Source organism: Theropithecus gelada, chromosome 9 (assembly GCF_003255815.1).
Source record: "Theropithecus gelada isolate Dixy chromosome 9, Tgel_1.0, whole genome shotgun sequence".
NCBI lineage: Eukaryota > Metazoa > Chordata > Mammalia > Primates > Cercopithecidae > Theropithecus > Theropithecus gelada.
Window position 1 is genome coordinate 128,739,751 of NC_037677.1, and position 27,053 is coordinate 128,766,803.

The following is a 27,053-nucleotide window of genomic DNA, read 5'->3' on the forward strand; positions in this document are numbered from 1 at the left end:
AGCTGCTGGGGCTGGAAGGCTAATTCCTGCCCTGATTCAGTGGACAGGGGTGGGTGGGGGGTGGGGGGCGGGAAGCTGCGTTCTCTCCCCTCAGACTTCTCACTCTGCTCCTGGCACGGCCGGTTCTTCCCCAAATGTTCTTTGGCTGTTGTCATCTCGCAGCTGTTTGCCAGGGGTGCAGCGGGGCTCGTGGACACGGGTCTAGGCACGTGTCCACCATGGCCGCTGTCCCGGGAGGGGGCACAGACCTGACACACCCATTCCCCCAGAGGAAACCAGCACAGGCCTGTCTGGAGCGCTGGGCTGACGGGCTCCTCCTCCAGCGAGACCGGAGAGAAGCGCACAGGCCGTTTACCCAGTTTCAGTTCCAACGACAGAACCACTCAGCCACAGCGAGAGAGACGTGTCCCTTTACGGAGGGCCAAGCACTGCCCAGCACTGCGGTGGCTCCCCTGTGCACGGGCTGTCCTGGGCTCCTCTGCCTCCAGCACCGTCTCTGCCTTCCACAGCCTTACGGCTCCAGGGCCACGGAGACAGGCACCCACCCCAAAGCCATGGTCCTGGAACTCTGGGGGCCTCTGCCCTGAGGAGCTGCCCCCCGACTGGCTGCCTTAAGTCCAGGCCAACCAGAAACTGCAGGTACGGGCCTGATGGCCAGGCAGGCACAGGACATGCGCAGAATATGCAACACCAAGTGGTTCTCACATTGTAATTCTCAGAGGTGAAAACTGTACAGAAATCGCTGGGGCAGCGTGAATCTCTAGAAAACATTCACCTCCCCACCAAACCCCAACCCGCGCCCCTGACCTCCAAGAACCGAGCCAAGCCTGGGACACCCGCGGCCTGCTCTGCAAGGGCTCACCTTGTGAGGGGGGCTGTGCACAGCCTCGGGCTGAGTGGGGACAAAGACTCCTGTCTCATCCGTGACCCCGGCCCCCCATGAGTGGTGAGAGCGCGCCCAGCAGCGCTTCCTCCATCCAGGCGGGTCTCGGGGGCCCGCAGGCAATGCCCTCCGTGCTGCCCTCCACAGGCGTCTGCTGCACCCACAGCCTCTTGTCCCCTGCACCACCACGAGCCCAAGGTGTGAAATGTGTCCGGGCACTGTGGGCACTGCCAGCCAGGCTGCTGGGTGGGAACGTGAATGCCAGGCCCCGGCCCATGGCCCTCCCTCTGGCAGCCGAGTCTCCAAAGCAGCTCAAGGGGTGAGGATCACGGGCATCCCGGCCTAGCCGCTCCCGGCCGAGGGGCAGATGGGGCCACACATGGGAAGGGCGGAGTGTTCCTCGTCCTCCACGGGCTCCGCAGCATCCCTGGGCTCAGGGGCGGGGAGAGGCTCACTCGGGAGGTCCTGGCTCCTCTTCAACCTGGGGTGGCAGGAACACACGGAGGGCGTTATGCCCCCCACCTCCCTGGCCTCACGGTCCCATGACCTGCCCACGGGCTCACGGGACAGGCCATGGCGTGGATGCCCAAGATGGGCCACAGGCTGGGTGTCTGCTGGAAAGGCCAGGCTCCCAACACACTGGGTGCGGCAGGGAGCCTGGGGGCGGGTAGCGGCACGTGGGCACACTGGCAAGGCTCGGGGTGTTTCCAGCCAGAAGCCGCAAGGCCTTCTTCTTTGCAGGTGCCACAGGTCAGTGACTTGGGAACAAGGCTCGCCTGAGCCTCATTCTTCACCCGATGGTCTGATCCCCGGGGTGCCAGCCAGTGCCCTCACCTGTCTGCACACGCCCTGCAAGTCCTGCCCACGCCCTGAATATTCTGCCCACAAGAGCTCAGACACACCTCCTCCAGGAGGCCCTCCTGGCCCCACACAGGCAGAGGGGGCATCCATCCTCCCTTGGGCCCCAGGGTGGCAGCTGCTGTTATTTCTGGCCTGCCTTGCCTGCTGCTAGTCATCTAGGGCCTGACACTCAGGAGAGGTGAGAGACAGAGTGTGCCTGGGTGGGGGAGTTGATGCGGCTCTGATGGGGCCTCCTAGGAAGTCACCACCCCTCACCTGGGCAGACGACGAGTCTCTCCCCAGATTCCAGCCACAGGCCCCGCATGGAGCTCAAACATGCCAGAGCCTGGCAGGGGCCTCCTGCCGCTCCCCTCCACAGCTGCTGCTCAGAGTCCCCAAAGAGAGTGGGGCCATGCACCCCAGGCCCACAGAGGTCATGTGGCTGCAGGATCTCAGGGCTTGTGTGAGAGCGGGGCCACACACCCCAGGCCCACAGATGCCAGCTCATGTAGCCAAGAAAACCTTAAACCTTAGCCCCATTTTCCTCCTCTCTGCCACCACGCCCACCCACCCCCAACACACTCACTTTTCTCTGTTAAAAATCACGAAGTCTTGCTGGATTGCATCAAGGCAGTCTTGAAGATAGTCATTCTCCTGTGGACAGAAAGGCACATGTGAGTGTGGGGGACACTGTCCAGATTCCGCCCACTCCCCTCAAGTGAGTGTCTGGGCATCCCCATCGGGCCTCCACCCGTGGCTTTCTTTGGACAATGGACTCTGGACTGTTGAAGCATCCCGGCCCTCCAGGAGCCAGACTGCCACGGAGCTCGCGTCTCCGCGGGTGATTCACCCAAGCCCCGAGGGATGCCAAGGCCCAGCTCCCTTGCCTCAGGGTGGATGGCTTGGACTTGCTCTGTGGGGTCTGCAGGACCAGGCGGAAGCTGTTCTCTGCGGGACTTTGCTGGAAACCACTCCCTTGCCAGGCCCTTCCTGTCTCAAAGCAGCTTCTCCCAGCCCCTCATCACAGCACACACAAGCCCATCCCAGGCCTGCTTCTGGGGCCCTGCCCAGAGAATCTTGGAACCAGGGCTGTCTTAGAAGCCAGCCCTCAGGACAGGTTTGTGGACTGAGGCTGCCCCTCGCAGGACCCACCCCCTTGGTGGTGTGTGATGGGCAGGCAGGACTACTTCCTTCAGGCAGCAGGACCACTTCCCAAGACGCAGGGGTCGGGAGGGTGTAGGTGGGGTGGAGGGGGTGCTGGTCACTCAGCGCTGGCGTGGTGTGGGAAAGCATCATTATGGTGACCACGGACTTGGATGGTGACGTCGGTCACTGGTCACTACCAACGTGTGAGCAAATGACAGACCCAGATCAGTCAAGTCACAATGGAGAGTGCAGGGAGTTGCAGGCCTCGGGGCGGCATTAAAAGGGCCCCCATCTGCAGCTGAGGAGAAAGGATGCCCACTTTTGAGGACCACAGAACCTCAGATCCACAGGCTCAGGAAGTCACCCATGTCACAGCCAAGGCCCTGCGAGGGAGGGTGCTGGGCTCTGAAGGCCGGAGGGGACGTGTGAGTGGGTGCACACAAGAACGCTCACCCCCATCTAGACACACGAGAATAATCACCCCTATCTAGACACACGAGAACGCTCACCCCTATCTAGACATACAAAAGGTATAGCAAAATCCAGCGTTTCCATCTTACAGGACCACCATCGCACGTGATTGGCCAGTGAAGGAAGCGTCGTTATGCAGTGTGTGACAACAGTCTGCGTTCCCTCCAGATGGACAACAGCATGCTTTCACGGCCCCACCCAGGGCTAAGGGGTCTCTTCCCTGTATCGTCTGTGCCTCAACCACCTGGACACTTGCCCACTATCCACGGATCCTATTTTTGGTCTCGCTCTGTCACCCAGGCTGGAGTGCAGTGGCATGACCTTGGCTCACTGCCAACTCCGCCTCCCAGGATGAGGGTCTGACTGAGCCACCGGGATCTTGCAATCCACAGCGACACAGGGGGGGAGGGGCGGGGGTGGGCACCAGGGATGCAGAATGTGAGCGCCCGTCGGGGCCCTGTGTGCAGCCCAGTGGCAGGGGCTGCTGGTCACCCTGCAACGTCCACAGCCACGTTTTCCTAGGCAGAGAGGTCACCAGAGACCTGAGGAGCTGCTCCAGAAACATCTGAAAGAGGTGGCTCTGAGCGGCGCCTAAGCCGGGCTATGAGTCACCGAGATGTGCGAGTGCAACCCTTTTCCACAGGGACTCCCAAGGTGTGTGGAGCGCTCCCAGCAGGATGCCATGGTGGGGTCTGTGCCTGGCCTGGATCTGCCCTGCCCTTCCTCTGACGGCCCTGCCTGTGCCTCTTCCTTGGGTGGCTGGAGCCCTTTGCCAGCACACACAGAGCCAGCGGGCCACAGAGGGGCCCTTCGCCCATGACTGGTGGGTGTGGGCGTTTGAAAGCCCAGCTCCCTCAGGGCAGGGACCTCTTGAGTCACAGGTGATGCTCCCGGGTCCCCTGAAGGCTGAAGCCGCTCCCCACAGGGTTTCTGGATTTCTGCTTGAAAGCCGGCCGGGCGCGGTGGCTCACGCCTGTAATCCCAGCACTTTGGGAGGCCGAGACGGGCGGATCACAAGGTCAGGAGATGGAGACCATCCTGGCTAACACGGTGAAACCCCGTCTCTACTAAAAAATACAAAAAACTAGCCGGGCGAGGTGGCGGGCGCCTGTAGTCCCAGCTACTCGGGAGGCTGAGGCAGGAAAATGGCATAAACCCGGGAGGCGGAGCTTGCAGTGAGCTGAGATCTGGCCGCTGCACTCCAGCCTGGGCGACAGAGCAAGACTCCGTCTCAAAAAAAAAAAAGCCAAGCTCTGCTGGCATCTCCCATCCCACAGGCAGTGGGGGGTGGGAGTCTCTCCCGGATGCACTTTCTGAGTAACTCGACCAGGAATCCCCGTCTCAGGGCACCCGTGGTGCCTGCACACGTGCTGAGACACAGCATCGGACCCCAGATGTCACCCACAGCGATGAGGGGCCTGGGAAATGGACCAGGCTTCAGTCCCTAACACCGTCACAAACCTGCTTGGCAGCTCAGGTGCAATTGTCAAACCCCTCAGCATTCAGTGGAAATGCAAGGGACCCAGAATAGTCAAATAATGTCCAAAAAGAACAAAATTGGGGGATTCACAGAACCTGATTTGAAAGCTTGCTACAAAGCTGCAGTTATCAAGATGGTGGGGTCCCGACACAGGGCAGACATCTGGACCAATGGAACAAAATGGCAAGTCAAAAAACAAGGTGTGATGTCAAAAGCAATTCAATGGGGAAAGAATCATCTTTTCAGCAAATAATGCTGGGACAGTCCGATATCCACCAATGAGAGAATGAAGCTGGACCCTCACCTGACATTGTTCATAAAAATTAACTCAAAATGAATCACGTAGCTAAACGCAAGAGCTGAAACTATACGATACTTAGAAGGAAGTGTGGGAGTAAATCCCCGTGACCTCAGCTGAGCTGATGGATCCTCAGACAAAGCACAGTAGCCAAGAAGGAAATCGCCACGTTGGACAACGTCAAGGTCCAAGTAGCCGAGGAGGAAATCGCCACGTTGGACAACGTCAAGGTCCACGTAGCCGAGGAGGAAATCGCCACGTTGGACAACGTCAAGGTCCAAGACTTCCCTGCTGCAAATGATGCCCCCAAGCAAGAGAAAAGATAGCCCACGGAACAGGAGAAAACACCTGCCAATCACCTGTCTGACCAGACACCCGCGTCCAGGAAATAAAACACGTAACTCTTACGAAGAAACACAAAGACAAGCAAGGACTTCTGGCTTCTGCTGTGCCGCGAACACCGTGGAAGGCCTCGTTCCCATCCCTGCAACAGGAAAAATGCTGAACTAATGAAAATCAATGACTTTTCCTGGACCCATCAGAGAGCTGAGGTCAAAGCACTGCTGCGACCCCCAAGTCTACAGAGACAGGTGAGCAGAGTCACAGCCAAGACCCACTGGCCTGGAGCAGAGCTGATGGTGCAGGAGCTGCACGAACACCTCCCAGGCAGCTCTGGGGAACGGCTGGGGCTGTATGCAGAACTCCCGGGCTGCAGTCTTATGGGGCCCCCAACCTTTTGTGCGTTTCCCCTCCAGGAACCCTGCCAGGTCTTAATGAAGCCAAGGACGATCCCTTCCCGGCTCTGGCATGGGATGGGGACAGTCGCCGCTGTGAAATATACCTGGAGCATTCTTCACAGCAAATGGAATTTGCTCGCCAAAGGAAAGGCTTATCTCACTGGGGGAAGACTGTTTTTCAGCCTGTACCCCGCTTTAGCCTGTCTCACCTAAGGGGAGGGGAAAAGCAGATCAACAACTGTGAAGGGGCACAGGCCCCCGAGACTCACATTTGGTCACAGACTGTGGAACAGTTCCCTACCCGCCACCTTCCCAACACTCCCACAGGGTTTCTGCAGTGTGACAGGGATTCCAGCAGATAGGGCCACAAAATGCAGACTCTCTCTGAGGAGGACGATATAGGGAAGCCCAAGGGCAACCGAGGAAATGAAAACAAATGTGAAGCCTCTGGTACCCACAGCTACAGCAGACATTAAACCCTGCCCCAAACCTGGCCTAACGTAAACATAAACCTCACACTAAAGGCCCATCTACTTCAGCTCTTATTACCAGATGCATCATGTCTGGATTTCAACAAACATTACAAGGCAGACTGCAAGGTCTTAAGGAAAAAAATGGTGTAAAGAGACAATGCACGCATTAGAATGGATCCAGATATGGCACCCAGGTTGGAATGATCAAACAGGAAATTTAAAATAACTGTGATTAATATGGTAAGGGCTCCAAGGGAAAAGTATGCAAGAACAGATGGGGAACAGACAGGCAATGTAAGCAGAGAGATGGAAACTCCAAGGAGGGATCAAAAGGAAATGCTGGAAATAGAAAACACTGTAACAGAAATGAGGATGCCTTTGATGGTTCCTCAGTAGACTGGATCCAGATGAGGAAGGAATCTATGAGCTTGAAGAAATGTCAACAGAAAATTCTCAAACTGAAATGCAAAGAGGAAAAAAAAGAGTGAAAAAAATGAACAGAACATCCAAAAGCTGTGGGACAATTTCAAACGGCACCACACATGCATAATTGGATTTCTAGCAGGAGGAGAGAAAGAGACAGAATATTTGAAATAATAATGACTGGGCATTTTCTGAAATTAATGACAGACACCAAACCACAGATCCAAGAAGCTCAGAGAACACCAAGCAGAATGAATATATCAAAAAAAATCTGCACCTAGGCATATCATTACTCAAACTGCAGAAAACCAAAGAGAAAATCTTGAAAGGAGCTGGGGGTGGAGGGTGGGGAGGAATTCTACTTACAGAAAAAGAATTAGAGCAGACTGCTTGTTAGAAATCACATAAGCAAGAAGAGAGTAGAGTGAAATATTTAAAGTGTTGAAGGTAAAAAACCTACCAAGCCAGAATTCTATATCCAGTGAAATTATTCTTTAAAGGTGAAATAAAAATAAAGACCTTTTTGGACAAACATAAAGGGAAGGAATTCATCTCTGTTAGACCTGTCCTATAAGACATGTTAAACAAAGTTCTTCAGAGGGAGGAAAATGATTTAGGTCAGCAACTTGGGTCTACGTAAAGAAAGGAGGCACTTTAGAGGAGGAATGAATAAAGGTGAAATGAAATTTTAAATTTTTCTTAATTGATCCAAAACATAACTGTTTAAAATAACAGTAGTAACAACGTAGTGAGCATTTATAGCATAGTGAGCAATTATAGCATACAGATAAAGCAAATGAATGATAGCAATGTCATCAGGAACAGGAGGAATGCACGAGAGGTACCATCACAAGGCACCCCACTGCACACGAAGGGGCGGAGTGTCAGGTGAAGGCAGTCTGTATGCTAAAGGTATACTGCAATGTCCAGGCCAACCACTAAATATATTTCAAAAAGAAGTATAATTAATAGGCTAGGAGAGGAGATAAACTACAATCCTATAAAATGCTTAATTAAAACCAGAAAAAGCAGAAAAATAAGGAAAAAAGAAGGAACAAATAGACTACACTTATAAATATGGTAGATATCATATTGAATTTATCAATGATCACTTATTTATTTACAAGACAGTGTGTGTCTCTGTTACCCAGGCTGGAGTGCAGGGGCATGATCATAGCTCACTGCAGCCTTGAACTCCTGGGCTCAAGTGATCCTACTGCCTCAGCGTCCTGTGTAGCTGGTATCACAGGTGTGTCCCACCACACCCAGCTAATTTTAAATTTTTGAGTAGAGACAGGATCTCGCCATGTTGCCCAGCCTGGTCTCAAACTCCTGGGCTCAACCAATCCTCTCACCTCAGCCTCTCAAGTCACTGGGACTACAGGCATGCACTGTTACACCTGGCTAATTTTTTAAGTATTTTATAGAGCTGGTGATAAGGTTTGGCTGTGTCCCCACCCCAATCTCAGCTTGAATTGTAACTCCCACAATTCCTACGTGTCATGGGAGGAACCTGGTGGACAGTCATTGAATTGTGGGGGTGGGTCTTTCCTGTGCTATTGTCATGATAGTGAATGAGTCTCATGAGATCTGATGGTTTTACAAACAAAAGTTTCCCTGCACAAGCTCTCTTTTTGCCTGCTGCCATCCATGTAAGATGTGACTTGCTTCTCCTTGCCTTCCACCATGATTGTGAGGCCTCCCCAGCCATGTGGAACTGTAAGTCCATTAAACCTTTTTCGTGTATAACCCAGTCTCAGGTATGTGTTTATTAGCAGCATGAAAACAGACTAATACAGTAAATTGGTACCAGTAAAGTAGGGTGCTGCTGAAATGATACCCAAAATGTGGAAGAAACTTTTTAGAACTGGGTAACAGGCAGAGGCTGTAACAGTCTGGAGGACTCAGAAGAAGACAGGAAAATGTAGGAAAGTTTGGAACTTCCTAGAGACTTGTTGAATGGCTTTGACCAAAATGCTGATAATGATATGGACAATCAGTCCAGGCTGAGGTGGTCTCAGATGGAGATGAGGAACCTGTTGGGAACTGGAGCAAAGGTGACTCTTGTTATGCTTTAAGCAAAGAGACAGGCGGCATTTTGCCCCTGCCCTAGAGATTTGTGGAACTTTGAATTTGAGAGAGATGATTTAGGGTATGTGGCAGAAGAAATTTCTAAGCAGCAAAGCATTCAAGAGGTGACCTGGGTGCTGTTAAAGGCATTCCGTTTTAAAAAGGAAACAGAGCATAAAAGTTCAGAAAATTTGCAACCTGACAATGTAATAGAAAAGAAAATCCTGGCTGGGCATGGTGGCTCATGCCTGTAATCCTAGCATTTTGGGAGGTTAAGGCGGGCAGATCACCTGAGGTCAGGAGTTCGAGACCAGACTGGTCAACATGGCAAAACCCTGTCTCTATTAAAAATACAAAAATAAGCTGGGTGTGGTGGTGCATGACTATAATTCCAGCTACTTGGGAGGCTGAGACAGGAGAATCACTTGAAATCAGGAGGCAGAGGTTGTAGTGGCAATGAGCCACTATTGCGCCACTGCACTCCTGCCTGGGTGACAGAGCAAGACTGTCTCAAAAAAAAAAAACAAAAAAAAAAAAAACAAAAAAAAAAACATTGTCTGTGGAGAAATTTACATAAGTAACAAGGAACTGAATATTAATCACTAAGACAATGGGGAAAATGTCTCCAGGGCATGTCACAGACCTTTGTGGCAGCCCCTCCCATCACAGACCCAGAGGCCTAGGATGAAAAAAATGGTTTCATGGGCTAGATCCAGGGTCCCTCTGCTGTGTGCAGTCTAGGGACTTGCTGCTCTGCATCCCAGCTGCTCCAGCTATGACTAAAAAGGGCCAAGGTACAGCTCAGGCCGTGGCTTCAGAGGGTACAAGCCCCAAGCTGTGGTAGCTTCCATGTGGTATTGAGCCTGCAGGTGCACAGAGGTCAAGAATTGAGGTTTGGAAACCTCTGCCTACATTTCAGAGGATGTATGGAAACACTTGGATGTCCAGGCAGAAGTTTGTTGCAGGGTTGGGGCCCTCATGGAGAACCTCTGCTATGGCAATGCAGAAGGGAAATGTGGGGTCGGTGCCCCTACACAGAGTCCCCACTGGGGCACTGCCTAGTGGAGCTGAGAAGAAGGCCACCATCCTCTAGACTCCAGAATGGTATATCCACCAACAGCTTGCACCAAGCACCTGGAAAAGCCACAGACATTTAACGCCAGCCCATGAAAGCAGCCGGCAGGGAGGCTGTACCCTGCAGAGCCACAAGGGCAGAGCTGCCTAAGACCATGGGAACCCAACTCTTGCATCAGCATGACCTGCATGTGAGATATGGAGTCAAAGGAGTTCATTTTGAAGCTTTAAGATTTGACTGCCCTGCTGGATTTCAGACTTGCATGGGGCATGTAGCCCCTTTGTTTTGGCCAATTTCTCCCATTTGGAATGGCTGTATTTACCCAATGCCTTTACCCCCATTGTATCTAGGAAGTCACTTGCTTTTGATTTTACAGGCTCATAGGCAGAAGGGACTTACCTTGTCTCAGATGAGACACTGGATTGTAGACTTTTGAGTTAATGCTGAAATGAGTTAAGACTATGGGGGACTGTTGGGAAGGCATGATTGGTTTTGAGATGTGAGGACATGAGATTTGGGAGTGGCCAGGGAAGAATGATAAGGTTTGGCTGTGTCCCCACCCAAATCTCAGCTTGAATTGTGACTCCCACAATTCCATGTGTCGTGGGAGGAACCTGGTGGGAGGTCATTGAATTATGGGGATGGGTCTTTCCTGTACTGTTGCCATGATAGTGAATGAGTCTCATGAGATCTGATGGTTTTAAAAACAAAAGTTTCCCTGCACAAGCTCTCTCTTTACCTGCCACCATCCATGTAAGATGTGACTTGCTCCTCCTTGCCTTCCACCGTGATTGTAAGGCCTCCCCAGCCATGTGGAACTGTAAGTCCATTAAACCTTTTTCCTGTATAAATCACCCAGTCTCAGGTATGCCTTTATTAGCAGCGTGAAAATAAACTAATACAGATGGGTCTCACCTTGTTGCCCAGGCTGGTCTCAAACTCCTGGACTCAAACAGTCCTTTTGCCTCAGCCTCCATGGTCACTTTAAATGTGAATAGTCTAAAATACACCAATTAGGTCAGGCACAGTGGCTCACATCTGTAATCCCAGCATTTTGGGAGGCTTAGGTGGGAAGACTCCAAGAGTTTGAGACTAACCTGGACAACATAGTGAGACCCTGTCTCTTCAACAAAATTTTTTTCAAATGAGCCAGGTGTGGGGGCGCACACCTACAGTTCCAGCTATTCTAGTGACTGGGGCAGGGAGAATCACTTGAGCCCAGGAAGTCAAGGCTGAAGTGAGCCATCATTGCACCACTGCACTCCAGTTTTGGTAATAAAGCCAGACCCTGTCTCTAAAAAAACAATAAAGTAAAATAAAATATGCCAATTAAAATACATTGTCAGAGTAGACTAAAAAAAAGACAATAAAAATTTTTAAAAATTTGAATAGACATTTCTGTAGATACAATACCTGATAAAACACCTCAAAAGATGTTCAGCATCATCAGAGAAATGCAAATCATAGCCACACAATCACTGCACACTAAGATACCTATAATTAAAAAAAAAAATAAACCAGACAATAACAAGACTTGGCAAGTGTGTGGAGAAATTACCACCCTGACACACTGCTGGTAGGGGCATAAAATGGCATACCTGCTGTAGAAAAGGGTAGGCATTTCCTCCAAACATGAAGCAAAGAGTCACATACGACCCAGCAGGTTCACGCCTAGGTATGCGCCCCCCAAAAATAAAAGTACATATCCACACACAGACTGGTACGTGAACGTTCACAGCAGCATTATTCATAATAATGAAAAATGTTAACAAGTGGAAAGAACAAATACTCATCAACTGATGACTGGATAAGGGAAAGGTGATATATATGTGGAATATTACTCAGCCATCAACAGGAATGAAGCACTGACAGGCTACAACGTGGATGGACCTCAAAAGCATCCTGCGAAGTGAAAGGAGCCAGCCGCAAAGACCCCATAGTGTGTAACTCCACTTCCATGAAACACCCACCACAGGCAAACCTACAGAGACGGAAAGCAGCTTCGTGTCTGCCAGGGGAGGGGAGGAAAGGGGATGGGGTGTGACTGCTAATAGGTGGCGTCTTTCTCTTACAGCACGTGAAAAGGTTCTAAAATCAGATTGTGATGGAGGATGCACAGCCCTGTGACTATATTAAAAACCACAGAATTATATACTTTACATGGGTGCATTGGCTATTGTATGGAATGTGAATTATACCAAAATAAAGCTGTTTCCAAAAACCTCTCTCAGCCTCAAGTTAACAGTGCGACTTTTTTTTGGAGTAATGCTTTCCTTTCAGAACACCTACCACCCTCCAGCCAAAACATCTCCCCACAACCAACCCGAGACAAAGCCTAGCTCCTCCTGCTCATGAGTGCCTGGCCTCACCTGTTCCCACCCAGAGCCTCCTGGGATCTCAGCATGGCCAGCTGGGCTCTGCACACTGTCCGTCCCTGAGTCTCCCATGAGGGCTCGTACCTCCTCCTGGGCATGAGAGTTTCCCAGACCATCCACCACAGGCTGAGGCAGACCCAGGGGCAAGGGGACCACCGAGAGACCCAGGGTCATCACTGTCACCCCGACATCAACACATAACTGTAGCTACTCCTTGGTGAATATCAGTCACATCCTGGTGGTATGGGCCAAGCTGAGTCCCCAAAATGATACATTCGAGTTCTAATCCTGGGTACCTGTGAATGTGACCTCATGTGGAAGTGAGGTCTTTGCAGATATCATCAAGATAAGATGGGGCCATACTGGATCAGGGTGGGCCCTAAATCCAATGCCAGGTGTCCTTACCAGAAGAGGGGAGGAGGTGGAGATGCACACACAGGCGCACCCCACGCGGCAGCGGAAGCAGGGGCTGGGGGGATGTGTCTAGGCCAAGGCAGCCTCTGTCGGAGGTTCAAGGGGCAAGGACTGGTTTCCCTCCCTGGAGAGCCTTCAGAGGAGGCACGGCTTTGCTGACATCTTAACTATGGACTCAGGCCTCCAGACCATGAGACAACAGCGTCTTTTTCTTTCTTTTTTAAATCTGCTGATTAAAAGGGAGCCTGTTGATGCTCTGTTGTGAATATCACGTTCACACAGAACATGAACCACGTCCACATTGGGAACACCATGTCCTCACATGGCAGAGGAGCAAAGACTCAAAAGAGGACTAAAGTCGCCCCTTTTACAACAGCATTAGCCCCACCCATGCTGGAAGAACCTACGTGGCTCCATCAGCCCCCAAAAGTCCCCTCTCCACCACCACCACAATAAGAAACAAAGTTCAACATGAGTTTTAGGGGAAACATTCCAACCACAGCACCCATCAAATCCTTGACGAGACCACGACCTCAGTCAGTATTAGCTTACACTCTGGAGGGACCCAGAAGCAGGGGCAGAGCTACACCATGCCTGGACTTCCGGTTTACAGAAACTGAGATCATCACGTAACTGCCCAATGGGTTCACCATGCCCGCTGCCTAGACAGAGCCAATTACCAAGACAGGGGAGCTGCAGGAGACAAAGAGCAGCTCACACACAGCCAGCTGTGCAGGAGACCATTTCATTACAACTCAGATCCTTTTCGGAGACGACGCACCGCTGTTCTTCATCCACCTGATTCGTGGTTACCTGTCCTGGTGGTCCCAGAACACCAGCATGCCTGGGTGTGAGGGCTTCACGTGGCCGTCCCCGCACACACAACCAAAGCCGGTGCACCTGGGTGTGAGGGCTTCACGTGGCCATCCCCGCACACACAACCAACACCAGCACACCTGGGTGAGTGTGAGGGCTTCACGTGGCCGTCCCCACACACACAACCAAAGCCGGTGCACCTGGGTGAGTGTGAGGGCTTCACGTGGCCGTCCCCGCACACACAACCAAAGCCAACGCACCTGGGTGTGAGGGCTTCACGTGGCCGTCCCCGCACACACAACCAATTCCAGCACACCTGGGCAAGCATGAAGGCTTCACATGGCCGTCCCCGTGCACTCACAACCCCAGCCCTGGTTGTCCCTGCCCAGCTGCTTCATAGGAGCAAGGTGGGAGCTGGGAAATGCAGAAGGGAGGTCTCTGGCCTTCTCAGGACTTCAGGAAACGGTCTGGACTTCCAAGATGTGTGGGCTGCCAGGAGTCTCTACACGCCTTGTTCAGTGGTGGTGAGGAGCCCCAAGCCCAGCCCGCCACCGCGCCCTGAGCCTGCCCCAACACTCACGGACTGGGAGCTGTCCCTACTGTTGTCCCGGGACTTGTTCTTGGCCAGGCGCTTCTTCTTCTTGTGCAGGGGCCTGGATTCCAGGATCATCTCCTCCAACTCGAAGGTGGGGTCGCAGTGCAGACGGCCTTTCTACAGAGGGATGGGTGCTGAGCCCCAGCCAGTGGATGACGCCACGTCCAGCCCAGGGCCCCCCCCACTGAGCCGCCCACAGGCTTACGTTGGGCACGAAGTCCGGCTCCACTCTCTTCTCGCTCAGATGGCCCCACAGCACGCCGGCCAGCGCAGGGGCTGCCTGCACGTCCTGGAGGCTGGAGAACCGATGCTCGGGGTTCACAGTGAGGAGCTGCAACCAGGCATGAGTTAGAGGGCCCAGGGCCCACAGCCCACCAGCACGGAATAGCCCGGCACCCCAGGTCAGGGCACCCTGAGGAGTGTCCCACCAGGCCTGAGGTTCAGAGCTCAGGAACCTCAGGGCCACGTGAGGAAGGGTGGTGCCGACATCAGGCCAAGCACTGTGGTTGGCTCAGCATGTGGCCCAGGGGACGCCTGATCTGAGTGGTGCTGCCCAAACTCCTGGCACCAGAGGACAGCAGAGGGATATGCAGGGAAGGCTCTGCCGGGATTTGCCAGGAGGTGGCAGCCGAGGGCTAGCTAGCAGCTAACACTCCGCCCGCGGCTGGCCTCACAGTAACTATTCCAGAGCCACTCCCTTCACCGCATGGGACCTCCCAGGTGAGCCCGGGGCAGCCGTGCGTGGCCTGGGAAGCAGCATCCCAGCCCTGGCACCTCCCGTCTTTCCAGGGAAAATGCCACAGACCCAGACCCCGTGCGAGGTTTCCCAGGCCTGGGCTTAGGCGTGTGGGTCATCCCCAGTCCCCACGCAGGCCCTCTCTAGCCCAGTGCCACCTTGTGAACCACCTGGGCAGGTGTGGCCGAGCTTCATAGGGCTAAAGCAGAGTTAAGAGGCTCTCTCAGGGCTGGGGAGAGGCCCCCGGTAGGCAAGGCCTCCCTGACTTTAGGCTGCTTGGCTACAATTCCAAAGCAGGAGGCCCCACCTGCCTGAGACATGGGAGCTGGGAGACAGCTGGGCCCGTGTGGCACACTCGCTCCCTTCCCTGCCCTCCCTGCGACTGGCTCTGACTCTGAATCCCCCATGATGTTCCAGTGAGGCTCCGAACAGGGAGCCGCACAGGCCAGTCAAGACACAGCCCCGGCCTAGTCCCAGATCACAAATGGGAGGCACCACTGATGGCCACTCCCCTGCCCGTGTCCCTGCCAGGCTGACGTCCCTTGAGAGGCATTTGCAGTGGGCAGTGGCTGCCCACCTTCCCTGGGAGGCACTGGAGCAAAGCATCCCGGAGATAGCATGGGCTTGAACCCACCCACCCCACACCCTCCTTCCAATACGTGGGACACAGGGACCTGACTCAGGGCTCCTGTGTGGTGACAGGCAGGGCGGGTGCACAAGCCTGCTGTGAGGGTGCCTGGGGACACAGCTCAGGGGATCACCAGGACACCAGTGACCTGGTAGGGCTCGCACCTGGTGAGAGGGCCACAGAGCCTGCCACCAGCTTGCTGTCCGGGGCTCGGGGCTGCCATCTGTGGAGGCCCCCACAGGCTGCAGTGAAGGGACCTGTGTCCGCTAGGAAGCGGCACTAAGTGTGCACTGGAGGGGGTGCCCCGAGCCACAGATGAATGAGGGAGGGAATGGGTGCTCCGTGGGCAAGGAGGCTCAGGGATGGGGGCTCACCTTCCGCAGCAAGGCCACCATCTCCCTGGACCACGTGGGGACATACTGGACGCTCACGGTGCTGAACAGCTGCACCAGGGACTCCACAGCATTGCTGGAGTGGATGTCGTAGGGCCTCTGGAGACAGGGAGGCAGTGCTGAGCAGATCCTCCTGGCCCCCAGGACACCCAGAACAATGCCAGACACAGGTGGCATCACCCTAAGAGGACTCCCTCCACCCACCCCAAGTGCAGGCACAGCTCTGAGCACAGCCTGGCCTTCACCTGCCTCAGGGGAGCCTGGGTTAAATAAAAGCTTCCACCCGGGTCCTGCACCACGGCTGCTGTGCCCATCTGGCTGGGATCCCAGGGGCCTGGGTTCAGGGAGAACAGCCCCAGAGGGCCAGGAGGGAGCTTCCTCAGAGGTGGGGTCCTGTGCAGGGCTGAGGGGTATGGTCTGCAGGAGGGCCCCAGCCTCCCAGTCTCCGGGAACTGGCCTCGCCGTGGCCACAAGGGTGAGAGCACAGGGCCCCAAAAGAAACTTTCTGTGGAAAGTTCCAAGGCAGCAGCACCCCTGCTGGCCAGTTCTCAGCCCTGTCCATCCCCCAGAGCTCGGCTTGCAGGCCCCAGCAGCGGCCCCGGGAAACCACAGTGACTCTGTCCTTCCTCCCCCTGCTCAGGCATTCTATCACCAACTGCACACTTTGCTAAAAACGTGACTCCTCAGACACAGTGGAGACATCCCTGCATGCCTGGGCACTAGGGGTGGCCGCCCCCCTCCCCGGCACTCAGGCCACCCACTGGTGGGGGCAGACAGCAGGGGCCTGGCGGCCAAACCCGGGGGCTGCAGGGGGTCCATACCCAGCCTCGCAACAGTTCATAGGCCATCACCCCCAACGACCACCAGTCCACCTCGAAGGAGTAGCCAGTCCCGCCGTTGACAAAAGAGTGGAAGATCTCTGGAGCTTTCCGACAGAAAGAAGGACCAGTTGAGCTGCCAACGGATCACAGCCTGGACCCGTGGGCACAGGGCCGGCACCTTGAGGCCACACCCCGAGACCAGGCTGCCTCCAGGGTGGGACAGAGAAGCCACCGAGGTCTTGTCCTTCCCACCTGGAGGAAGCCAGCTCCCATCTGGAACCCCAGCTCGGGCTCACCCATGTACGGCTTGGTGCCTGCTAACGCCGTCGCCCGCTCCCCGTCCTTGATGATGGTGGCGATGTTGAAGTCGGTCAGGTGTGCGTGTCCTGCGCAGAGAGGGGTCAGCTGTGGCTGTCCCAGGACCAGAGACGCATCCTTGCGTGCAGGACCCCCCTCCCCCCACAGGCCCATCCCTGCCGCCACCCACCTGGGCTGCCCACACCCAGCCCCACCCACCTCTCTCATCCAGCAGAATGTTGTCAGGCTTGACATCTCTAGACAGGGCAGAAAGTGGGAAGGTGAGTTGAGAAATCTGCCCTGTTTCTGCCCTGGAATCTCTGCCACAATTCCTGGAGTCCCCAGGACACTCCCCCAACCTCCGGTCACCCACTCGAGGCAGAGGCCTGGGAGCCTGACTTGGTCCTGGGACGATACTAGGACCTCCGGGTAGGGGCAGAGGCGATGAAGTCAGCCACTTTGTTTCCTGTGGCATCTGGACAGCAGCACACACCTGGCACCAGACGCTGGGAGGGGGCCTGGAGCCCCAGAGGACAAGAGCAATTGCTGCCAGGGCCTGCCCTCCCCCTCCACGACTCAGCCTCTAGGAGACCAAGCCGCCTCGGCTCTCGCTTTGCCCCGACTTTTCCAGGCACGCAGCCAGTGCTCAGCGACCAGGTCATAACCAGACATCCGAGTCCCCAAAAGCAGAAATGCAAACACCAGTCTATTCGGCTTTAAAATATATCTCACAGATATTTTCATTTTGTTCCATAGCTGCGGAATTTCAGCCTAATTTCTGCTTCCCAATTTCACTTCCTTCATAATCTGCTTCCTATTTTCTTTTTTTAAATTTTATTTTCAGAGCCATCACACCGGCTCTGCTTCCTAATTTCATCTGCTTTAAGCTAATGTTAAAATTAGTTTGGATTCCCTGGGACATGGTGGATGGGCAAACGGGAGCCTTCAGTTAAACGGACCAGGTGAAGGCCACCTGCTGTGACCCGGTCCCGTGTCTGTCCACCAGGGCTAACAGCCCTCTGTGCCCAGTCTCGGCTGGGGCTACTGGGACGAGGCCCCCCACATGGACACCAGGCACACAGCTATGGGGCTGACCCGGTTGGCGCAGGTGCCACAGCTGGAGGCAGGCACTCAGGCAAGGGTGGGCCAGAGGAGCTAGACCCGCTCTGCGGGAGTGCGGACGTCCTGCCAGCAGTCTGACCCGAGGTTGCTGAAGCCCTGCCCACATCAGCAGGTGCCCGCACTGTCTGCCACGCACACACCTGTGGATGATGTGCTGGCCACACAGGTAGTCAAGGGCCAGCGCCATCTCGCAGATGTACAGCCTCACCGTGTCCTCAGAGAACTGCACGTTCTGCTGCAGGTGGTAGCGCAGGTCCCCACCCAGAAGCAGGTCCACTACCATGAACATGTCCTCCTCGTCCTGGAAGGAGTACCTGTGGGCACCAACGGAGGGCCTGGTGTGTGCACCGCTGGGGAGCCAGTCATGGCTGCTCCCACCGCTGACACACTCCCCCTAAGGACCACAGCCCACCCCAGCATCGGTCACCAGGCATTCCCCGGAGGAGGGGCCTGCCCAAAGCACTGATGGCACCCCAGCCCAGAGCTGCTCTGAGCCCAGATCCTGAGGAAAGACACACAACCCTGTGCTGGAGGTGGCCCAGCTGAGGGCCAGAGGCACCCGGGAGTGGCAAATGCAGAGCAGAGCTACAGCGCCCAGCTCTGGGTGTTTCAGGCTGCCTGGTCTCCTCTTCGGTAAAATGGGGATACAAACATCTGCCTCAGAGGGTTGTTAAAAAAAAAAATGAGGCCACGTAGGTCACACTCTTGACACAGTGTTGGGCAAAGAGCTGGCATTTAATAACCAGCATCCATGGTGAGGACGATGGCAGTGATGGTGGTGGTAGTGGCGGTGATAGTGATAACAGTGACTGTAATAGTATGGTGATAACAGTGATTGTGACCGTGGTGGTGGTGGTGGCGATGGTGACAATAGTGATTGTGTTGATTACAGTGATGACGGTGATGAGGGTGATGAGAGTGATGGTGACAGTGGTGATGGTGGTGTTGGTGATGGTGGTGACGGTGATGGTGAGGATGACGATAGTGATGATTGAGGGTGGCGGTGATGGTGATAACAGAGACTGTAACAGTATGGTGATAACAGTGATTGTGACCTTGGTGGTGGTGGCGGCGATGGTGACAATAGTGACTGTGTTGAGTACAGTGATGATGGTGATGAAAGTGATCATGGTGACAGTGGTGGTGATGGCGGTGATGGTGATGATGGTGGTGAGTTTTTCAGTCCCTAAACTCTCCCCCACTGACTAGTGCCAGAGACTCCACGGGGGCACATCTCCATCGCAGGGAAGCCCTGGGCTTTCAGCAGGCTCCGAAGAGACTGCATTAACTAACCCCAGCATGCCATGGCCACCTGGGCCCCTGCCAGCCCTGGGGCACAGGAAGGAGAACAGATGGGGAGGGGTAGAAAGGGCCTGTGGGTGGCAGGGGCATCTCCGAGGCACAAGGGCCAGGGAGCAGCAAGGGCAGGAGAGCACAGCCGGTGCCTTCCCAGCTTCAGGGCGGCGAGTCTCTCTGCAGAGAGGCCACAGCAGGCTCACCAGAGGTTCACCAGAAAGACGTGCTCGATCTCCTGCAGGATCTCCAGCTCCCGGAAGACGTTGCGGACCTCGTCGCGCTCGATGCACTGCTGCTTGTTCATGTACTTCATGGCGTACATCTTCTCCGTGTCCCGCTTCTGCACAATGCACACCTGGGGGGCACAGGGCTGTTCGGCAGGACGCCTGAGGACGCCTGGGGACACATGGGGACACCTGGAAATGCATGGGGATGCCTGGGGATACATCGTCAGGACACACGGGGACACCTGGGGACGCGCCACAGCCCCTCTGCCTCCTAGACGTGGCAGACGCATTCCTCTCCGCCACATGTGGTAGCATATTTGTTCTGGGGATTAGGACTTGGGTGTTTGGGAGGCCACGATTCTGCCCCCAGAGGTTCCTGTACTGCTTAGCATGTGGCCCTGGAGGCACCTGTCTCAGTCACATCCTGGCTCCGTGGCTGTCACTGAAGACCCCTCCCTGAGACTCAGTCCTGCGTTTCAAGTCTGCAGCAGGACACATCTGTGAACAGCACTAGCTGCAAACGGACAGGGCCGGGCCTGAGAGCACCCAGGCGTGAGTCGGAGCCATGCAGTGGCCAGTTGTGCGGGGAGAGCCCCTCACCAGCCATGACCTGGGCAGGGAGTTTTCCCTTCCTAAACCCCAACATCCTTTTCCAGGGCTTGGAGCAGCAAGCAGCCTGGAGGGGTACTGGGGAATGAATGCGAAAACCCACTCAGCACAGAGCCCTGCACCCAGGAAGCCTCATCAACCACGGCTGCAGCTTCACCCTGGACAGGCATCATTCCACACTCCAGAGACCGCCTCCCGTCTCAACACTGTGAGGCCAAGGCCCCTCACCCTGTCCTGCAAGGAGACACATGGAGTGAGCATGGGGCATGGGGGCCACCGCTGCCACCAGAGCGGGACGCCTCCGTGGCACCGGTCCCCACGTAGCTCTTCAGGCACCGTGCCCTCTGAGCACGGATCGTCAGTGTCAACACTGACGCTGCAAACACACAGCTAATTGCTTGGCAGTGAGGATCAAAGTGAGGCAAAGGGTGAGAATCATCAATGAGCTGGGGGTCCCTTGTGGCCAAGGAACGTCAATCAGAATTAAGGACAAAGATCCCCAATGGGAAGCCAGGAATTAAGGCACAAAGTTGTAAGCAGCAGAGCCAACACCCGTCTCCCACTCAGGTTGGGAGAGGACAGGTAACCCAGACCCATTTCCAAGGCCTTCCACAACCTCTGCTATCTGGTCCTCAAGGAGCTGGATCCCAGCGGGGGACCTGGAGGAACTGGACGATTCTGGATCTCAAGGTGGGCCACAGACGGCCCTCGGCTCCTGGTCACATGCCCTGGAAGCGTGGTGGCACAACCCGTAGTCCCAGCTACTCAGGAGACTGAGAAGGGGGGATTGCTTGAGCATGAGAGGTTGAGGCTGCAGTGAGCCATGATTGTACCACTACACTCAGCCTAGGTGACAGAGCGAGACTCTGTCTCTAAAAAAATAGTCAGATGATTAGCAGCCTGAATTCCATGTGCAACCTTCATCCCTCTCTGCCACAGTAACACGTCTGTTCTGGGGATTTGAACGTGGGTGTTTTGCAGGCCATGAGTCTGCCCCCAGAGATTCCTGTACTGCTTAGTGTGTGGCCCTGGAGGCACCTGTCTCAGTCACATCCTGGCTCCGGGGCTGTTACTGGAGACCCCTCCCTGAGACTCAGTCCTTTTGTGACGCAAAGTGGTGACCCTCCCTCCCCCTGGGGGCCACTGGGAGTCACACTGTGCACAGAGCACAGGGCTGGCCCAAACCAGGAAAGCACATGTGATGGTGCCGAGCAGTGGCCTGGGTGGATCCAGCTGCAGCACCATGGCATGGGAGACAAGTGACGTGGCCTGGCACCATGGGCTCTAAGTGTGGCCTCTCCAAGAAGCTGGTACCAGGCGTGGCCTCAGCACCTCCCCGACCAGTGGGTGGGGAAAGCTGGGCCTGGAGGGACAGGAAGAGCCTTGTGTTGGGGGCTACCCAGAGGCGCGTGTGCTGATGGGGGCTCCCGAACACACGGCCACACCTGCGAGGAGCGAGGGCACTGCAGGCAGCCCGGGAAGAACAGACGGAGACTGAGCTTGAACGAGGCTGCCTTGGGAGGGCTGGCCTGGGCGGGGTTTCTCCTGAACTTCCTGCATTTCCTGCGACCATTTTTAAAATTGTTATTTTGAAAGCCAGTTGAGGGTTTCAGAATGACAGTGAGCATAAGCTGTAGCAGCCCCTGGCTGCCCACTTCAGCTCCGAGGACCCTCTCCTGCTGCTTCCCGCCGCCAACGGGGCAGAGTCGCGTGGCTCAGCAGCACGGCCTTCCTCCCACGCACACGGCCGCAGGAGGCAGAGGCATCCCGTGCTCCAGACGGAAGCCCCAGCCCCACTGCACAGGCACAGAAGGAGCAGTGCTCTCCCGCGCCGGCCCCAGCACCCGTGGCCTCCCGCAGACGGCCACTGCACGCTCAAGGTGGCGACTGCAGGTCTGGAAACTGCTCCCGAAGGGCTGTTTCTTGCCCTGGGGCTGGGACCAGACAGGCTGTGAGACAAACAGGGTGGAAAATCCGGACCCCACCCTCTGCCCCTCAGGAGCCTGACTTGGGGGCACTGGCTGGGGCCAGGGCTTTTGCTGCTTGGGGGGAAGCTGGCGGGGGAGCTGCAGAGCCCACCTCTGCCTGGAGCAGCGCCAATGCCCAGAGCCCAAGGCCGTCCCCAGCCAGTCCCAAGCCTCGGGCTTTCTGTCCCTTGTGCAAAGCCTCAGAAAGCTGCCTGCCCAAGCCACTGAACCCTCCCCAGGGTCCCTCTGCCCCTCCCGCTCACGTTGCAGCTCAGTTCTTATGGAGGAATCTCTGGAAGAACATGCCTTCCCTTGGGGTGCTAAACCCCCACAGCCCACTCACCAGGAGACAGGGCACCCGGGCTTCCCGTGCCCTCTGAGCCCAGTCACAGGTTCGGCGGCCAGACACAGGGTGTCTACTCCAGACAGGACCTCACCCTCCTGCCAAGCGAGCTCACCCAGGATCACCTGCTTTCCCAAGCGCGGGGCTTGGGCTCCATCTGGGGCCAGCCCCTTGGCCCTGTGACCCGAGCCTGCTCTCCCCATCACACACATCCTGTCACCCGCAGCCAGGAAGCAGGCACAGAAGAGCTGCCTCGAGTCAGGGCCTGGCCTCGCACACACATGCCTGGCCTCGCACACCCACAGTTCCGTTGTCCACCAGAACAAAGCAGCAGATCCAGTTCCCTCCAGCCTGTTACCCCACCTGGGAAACAAACTGCCCCGACGGTGGAGTCATCAGCCACGATCGAAGCCCCTGGCCTGGCCCTGTGGGAGGAGCTGCCCTGAGGAGCAAGGCGAGGCAGGGTTACACCCAGGTCTCCCGAGTCTTTGGGCTCTGTGTTCTGAGAATGTTCTGGAACATTCTCAGCTCAACTGCAGTTCAAGAAAAGCTTGTAAGTCTTCCTCTGTGCCAGCTCCATGCGAGGTACTGGCAGGGCAGGCTGAGTTGCCATAGTCGCTCCCTGGAGACCCTGGGGGGAATGCCTTGACCCCCGGCAGCAGGCCCAAGTGTGTCCCCAAAAGACACAGCCACCAGGAGCCTCGGAATGTGGCCTTATTGGGAACAACGGTCTTTGAAGATGTAATTAAGTTGAGGATCTGGAGGCCCTGAATGGGGATGGGCCCTAAAGCCAATGACAGGCATCCTTACAAAAGACAGAAAAGAGACGACAGCGCGGGCGCAGGGGCGAGGAGACGGCGCAGACATGGGGGCGAGGCAGCGATGTGAAGATGCCGGCCTGGGGATGGAGTGACGCGGCAGCAGCTGAGGATGCCACGAGTGGCCAGCAGCCACCAGACGCCAGGAGAAGGCACAGCGGGTTCTCCCACGGAGCCACCCAGAGGACCCACTCTGCCAGGTCTCAGGCTTCCCATCTCCAGGACTACAAGAGACACTTCTGTTGTTTGCAGACCCTGAGTTACGGAACTTGGTTCTGGCGGGAAACTCACTTTCTTCGCTCCTCCTGTGTGTACGCATCCCTGAAAACACCCTGCAGGCTTTGACCGCCCGCGGCCACGCCTTCAGGCAGCCGCCTCACCCGGCTCACGCCTGCAGCCGCCTCACCGGGCTCACGCCTGCAGGCAGCCGCCTCACCGGGGCTCACGCTGGGCCCTCATCCAAGCACCTGGCAACCCAGCAGCCCACTTCCCCCAATCCCCTTCACCGCTTTCTGACCCAGGCCAGCAGGTGGGGAGCCTGGCCCCGCCCCTTATTACTAGGACTCCCCCTCTGAGGCCTGGACCGTCGGGCACGCTCAAGGTGGTTTGGGGGTGGTGTGGGGTTCTCCGTTGAAATGGATTTGATTAAGTCAATCACAGCAAAGTGCTCTTAGGTGAACACAACAGAGGGCAGGTCCATCAGGCTCCCTCGGGCCCCTGATGCGGGAGGCTCCAATGAACGGTGGCGTAAAGCCCTGGGGTTGGTGCAGTCTCTCTGTCTGGAGGGACAGCAGCACCCAAGATCACACACAGCAGTGTTTACAAAAAAGACTGGAAACCCAGCGGCCTTTTATGACCAGGCCTGGGGGGCTGAGGGCAGGCAGGTCTGACTCAACCACTTCCTCCAGGAAACTGGTCCCGGCTTTCCCGGCTGCTTCCTCCAATCATCGACTTAAACCCAAAGAGGAAATGGAGTTAGAGGTCTCGCCATGAAGAGGAACAAGCCAACGCCGGGCTCTCGAGCCCTGGGCTTTCCCCATGAAGCGCCACTGACAGGGAGGCCACGCCGCCACCTGCAACAGGCTGGTACCTGCAGCCACGTGACGCCATTTCAACTGGATGCTGTTTACGCATTTTGCAGATTTCAGTGATTCACCCAAGCTCTTCCTCTTTCCCAGTAATTTTTGTTCCCCAGAAGCAAATGCCTGACCACAAGTACCTAAGGCCTCTAAACGGTATGAAACCACCTCCGAATCCCACCTGGGGGAGCTTCTGGTGTCCCAAGGAGAAGCAGAGCTTGGGGACGTGGGGACAGCAGGGCGAGACAGGGCAAGGCAGGCTTCCCCCCAGGGATCAGTGCCGGGCACCACAAAAACGGGAGGGTCAGTGCCCAGGAAGGGGCTGGAGAAGGTGTCTGCAGTGGCTGAGGAAGGCGCAGCCCAGTATGGGGCCTCTGGGGAGGGCACTGGAGGCAGAGGGGTCCCCCAGGCAGAGCTGGGCTCCCGTGCACTCCAGAGGCTGCTCTATCTCCCACTCTTCTCTTCTCCTGTCCCTCCTGAGAGCCCCCCCTGAAGCTGTTATCTTGACGTCCCTGAGAAGCTGTGTCTCACGGGCCACGTGTCCCAGGCCCCTCTTCCTGGTTGAGCTCAGGATTCTAACATGGTGAGTGGGAACCAGTTTTGGGGTTTCGGTTTTCCCCTGACGCTAAATGGCTGCTTCCTAGGCCATGGCCGGTGGAGTTAAGAAGCCTCATGAGACCACAAACCTCTTGGAAGAGGTGGACACTGGCGGGCTCACCGAGGGGCCAGGGTGGCAGCTGTAGGGGTCATGCTGCGACGGCACTGCGGCTCTTCTTCCATCTGCTGCAGATGGCAGAGGGGGGTCTTTGTCCCAAGAGGCTGGAAACCCCCGTGCCCTATGGCTGTCAGGTGTTGATGGCCAGGGAGGGGCACCCAGCCCACCGGCTTCCTGGGCGACGGAGCTACCTCCCAGGCCCACACGTGCAGGGGTGCTTGGGCTCCCACCTAACGCCCTCGTTTAATCAGAACATCGCCGTGGGGCGCGCAGTTGCTGTGGCTGCAGGACGGTTCCTTCAGCAATAGCCGCCACCCTCAGCTGCTTCACGCCGGCTGGAACCTTGTTGGGCTTGGAAGAGCAGATGGGCTGGGGCGCCGTCTGAGTCCTCGGCAGTGCAGAGCCACTGTGGACATACTGTTTTCTGGTGCTTGCACACAAGTGATCATTCTGATGAGGTCTGGGATTCTGGGCTATCTTCAAATGGAGCGTGGAGATGCTGCTTCTGAGTGGCTGAGAACCCGTGGCCACGTGCATTCTCCCACTTGGGGATAACCAAGACTCTTAACACCTTGCCTTGCTACTCCCAGCTCTCCTCTCGCCCCGGGACTCAGGACCTGTGCACAGGATATGCGTAGTCCATGACCCATCTTGAGGGCCACCCTCCGTGCTGCCCAAGCTTGACAGCTGCTTCCAGGGGAGCTCTGCCAGCCGTTTCTCCGTTGCACCCTCCTGACACCTCTCAATACATTCCCGAGTCCTGGGCGGCACCTCCACGTCCCTTCCTCATCCGCCACATTCCCATGCCTTGCTGCAGTCCCCTCTGAAACGGGGGGTTCCCCTAGCAGGTTTGCCCACTTCGCTTTTTCTGCCATCCCTGCTGCTAGATGAGGTCTCTATGAATTCTTGGGGGGACTCTGGGTGCTCCTTCACTCACAGCCAGAGCTCCCTCTCACCTGTTTCTGCAGAGCTGTGAGTCCAAAGGGTTTCACCCTCCACACTCTGCACCCCGTGCTCTGTATGGCCCCTTCTGAGTTTCTGGCTCCTTCATGTCATGGCTGTCCCCTACCTGGTTGGTAGGTGGCTGGGGCAGGTGTGGCTGCCATCCGTTCCTGTCAGTCAGGGACCACCTCTTCTCGCACCTCTGGCTGCCTCAAGCCTGTGGCTCTCCTGAGCTGCTGGGGAGGCCTGGGGGGCTGGAGGTCAGGTAAAGACAGGAAGTCTATGTTGTTCAAAGCCATTGCACATGGGCTAATTTGTTACAGCAGCCGTTGGAGACTTGTGCAGTGTGCAGTGTGCCTGCCGGGGTGGGTGGGCAGCTCGTGTGGCACGCCCACCAGGGCGAATGATGCGGCCATGTGATGGGACCTAGGGCAGGGATGCACATTGCACAGGGGACACCAGACACATGGCTGGGGGAGTAAGCAAGGTGAAGCTGTGACTGGTGTGACTGGTGTGAGTGGTGTGAACAGTGTGAACTGTGAGTGGTATGAACTGTATGAGTGGTGTGAGTCACGTGACTGGTATGAACCATGTGAGTGATATGAGTTGTGTGAGCCATGTGAGTAGTGTGAGTGGTGTGAACAGTGTGAACTGTGAGTGGTATGAACTGTATGAGTAGTGTGAGTCACGTGACTGGTATGAACTGCATGAGTGATGTGAGTGGTGTGCCACCCTTGATGCCAGAAGCAGGTTAAACGGATATATTAAAAGAAATCAGGCCGGGTGTGGTGGTTCATACCTGTAATCCCAATACTTTGAGAGGCGGAGGCGGGTGGATCACGAGGTTAGCAGTTCGAGACCATCCCGGCCAACATGGTGAAAATCCCATCTCTACTAAAATACAAAATATTAGCCAGGCATGCTGACGCGCGCCTGTAGTCCCAGCTACTTAGGAGGCTGAGGCA

General features: G+C 55.9%; 2 protein-coding genes across 6 annotated transcripts in view; both read right to left on the minus strand.

Moving 5' to 3' along the window:
* Positions 1-683: 683 nt before the first annotated feature.
* STK32C (serine/threonine kinase 32C) overlaps positions 684-27,053 on the minus strand; it is a 122,193-nt gene continuing 95,823 nt past the window's right edge. For 3 of the 4 annotated variants that reach the window (XM_025396343.1, XM_025396341.1, XM_025396345.1), the window contains exons 3-12: positions 19,592-19,743; positions 18,233-18,406; positions 17,190-17,227; positions 16,970-17,059; positions 16,674-16,777; positions 15,835-15,951; positions 14,302-14,427; positions 14,082-14,213; positions 2,310-2,377; positions 684-1,364 (exon numbers count right to left, since the gene is read on the minus strand). In XM_025396343.1, coding sequence (XP_025252128.1) covers positions 1,226-1,364; positions 2,310-2,377; positions 14,082-14,213; positions 14,302-14,427; positions 15,835-15,951; positions 16,674-16,777; positions 16,970-17,059; positions 17,190-17,227; positions 18,233-18,406; positions 19,592-19,743 — 1,140 coding nt within the window. In that variant the 3' untranslated portion in view covers positions 684-1,225. Of the gene's footprint in view, positions 1,365-2,309; positions 2,378-2,573; positions 2,646-14,081; positions 14,214-14,301; positions 14,428-15,834; positions 15,952-16,673; positions 16,778-16,969; positions 17,060-17,189; positions 17,228-18,232; positions 18,407-19,591; positions 19,744-27,053 lie in introns of all 4 variants that reach the window. The other variant, XM_025396344.1, reaches the window with a different exon arrangement.
* Positions 15,926-27,053, minus strand: part of LOC112631357 — a 106,945-nt gene continuing 95,817 nt past the window's right edge. Inside the window, exons 3-8 of one of the 2 annotated variants that reach the window (XR_003121107.1) lie at positions 19,592-19,804; positions 18,233-18,406; positions 17,190-17,227; positions 16,970-17,059; positions 16,674-16,777; positions 15,926-15,951 (exon numbers count right to left, since the gene is read on the minus strand). The gene's annotated coding sequence lies outside the window, so the exon portion shown is untranslated. Of the gene's footprint in view, positions 15,952-16,673; positions 16,778-16,969; positions 17,060-17,189; positions 17,228-18,232; positions 18,407-19,591; positions 19,805-27,053 lie in introns of those variants that run through there. The other variant, XR_003121108.1, reaches the window with a different exon arrangement.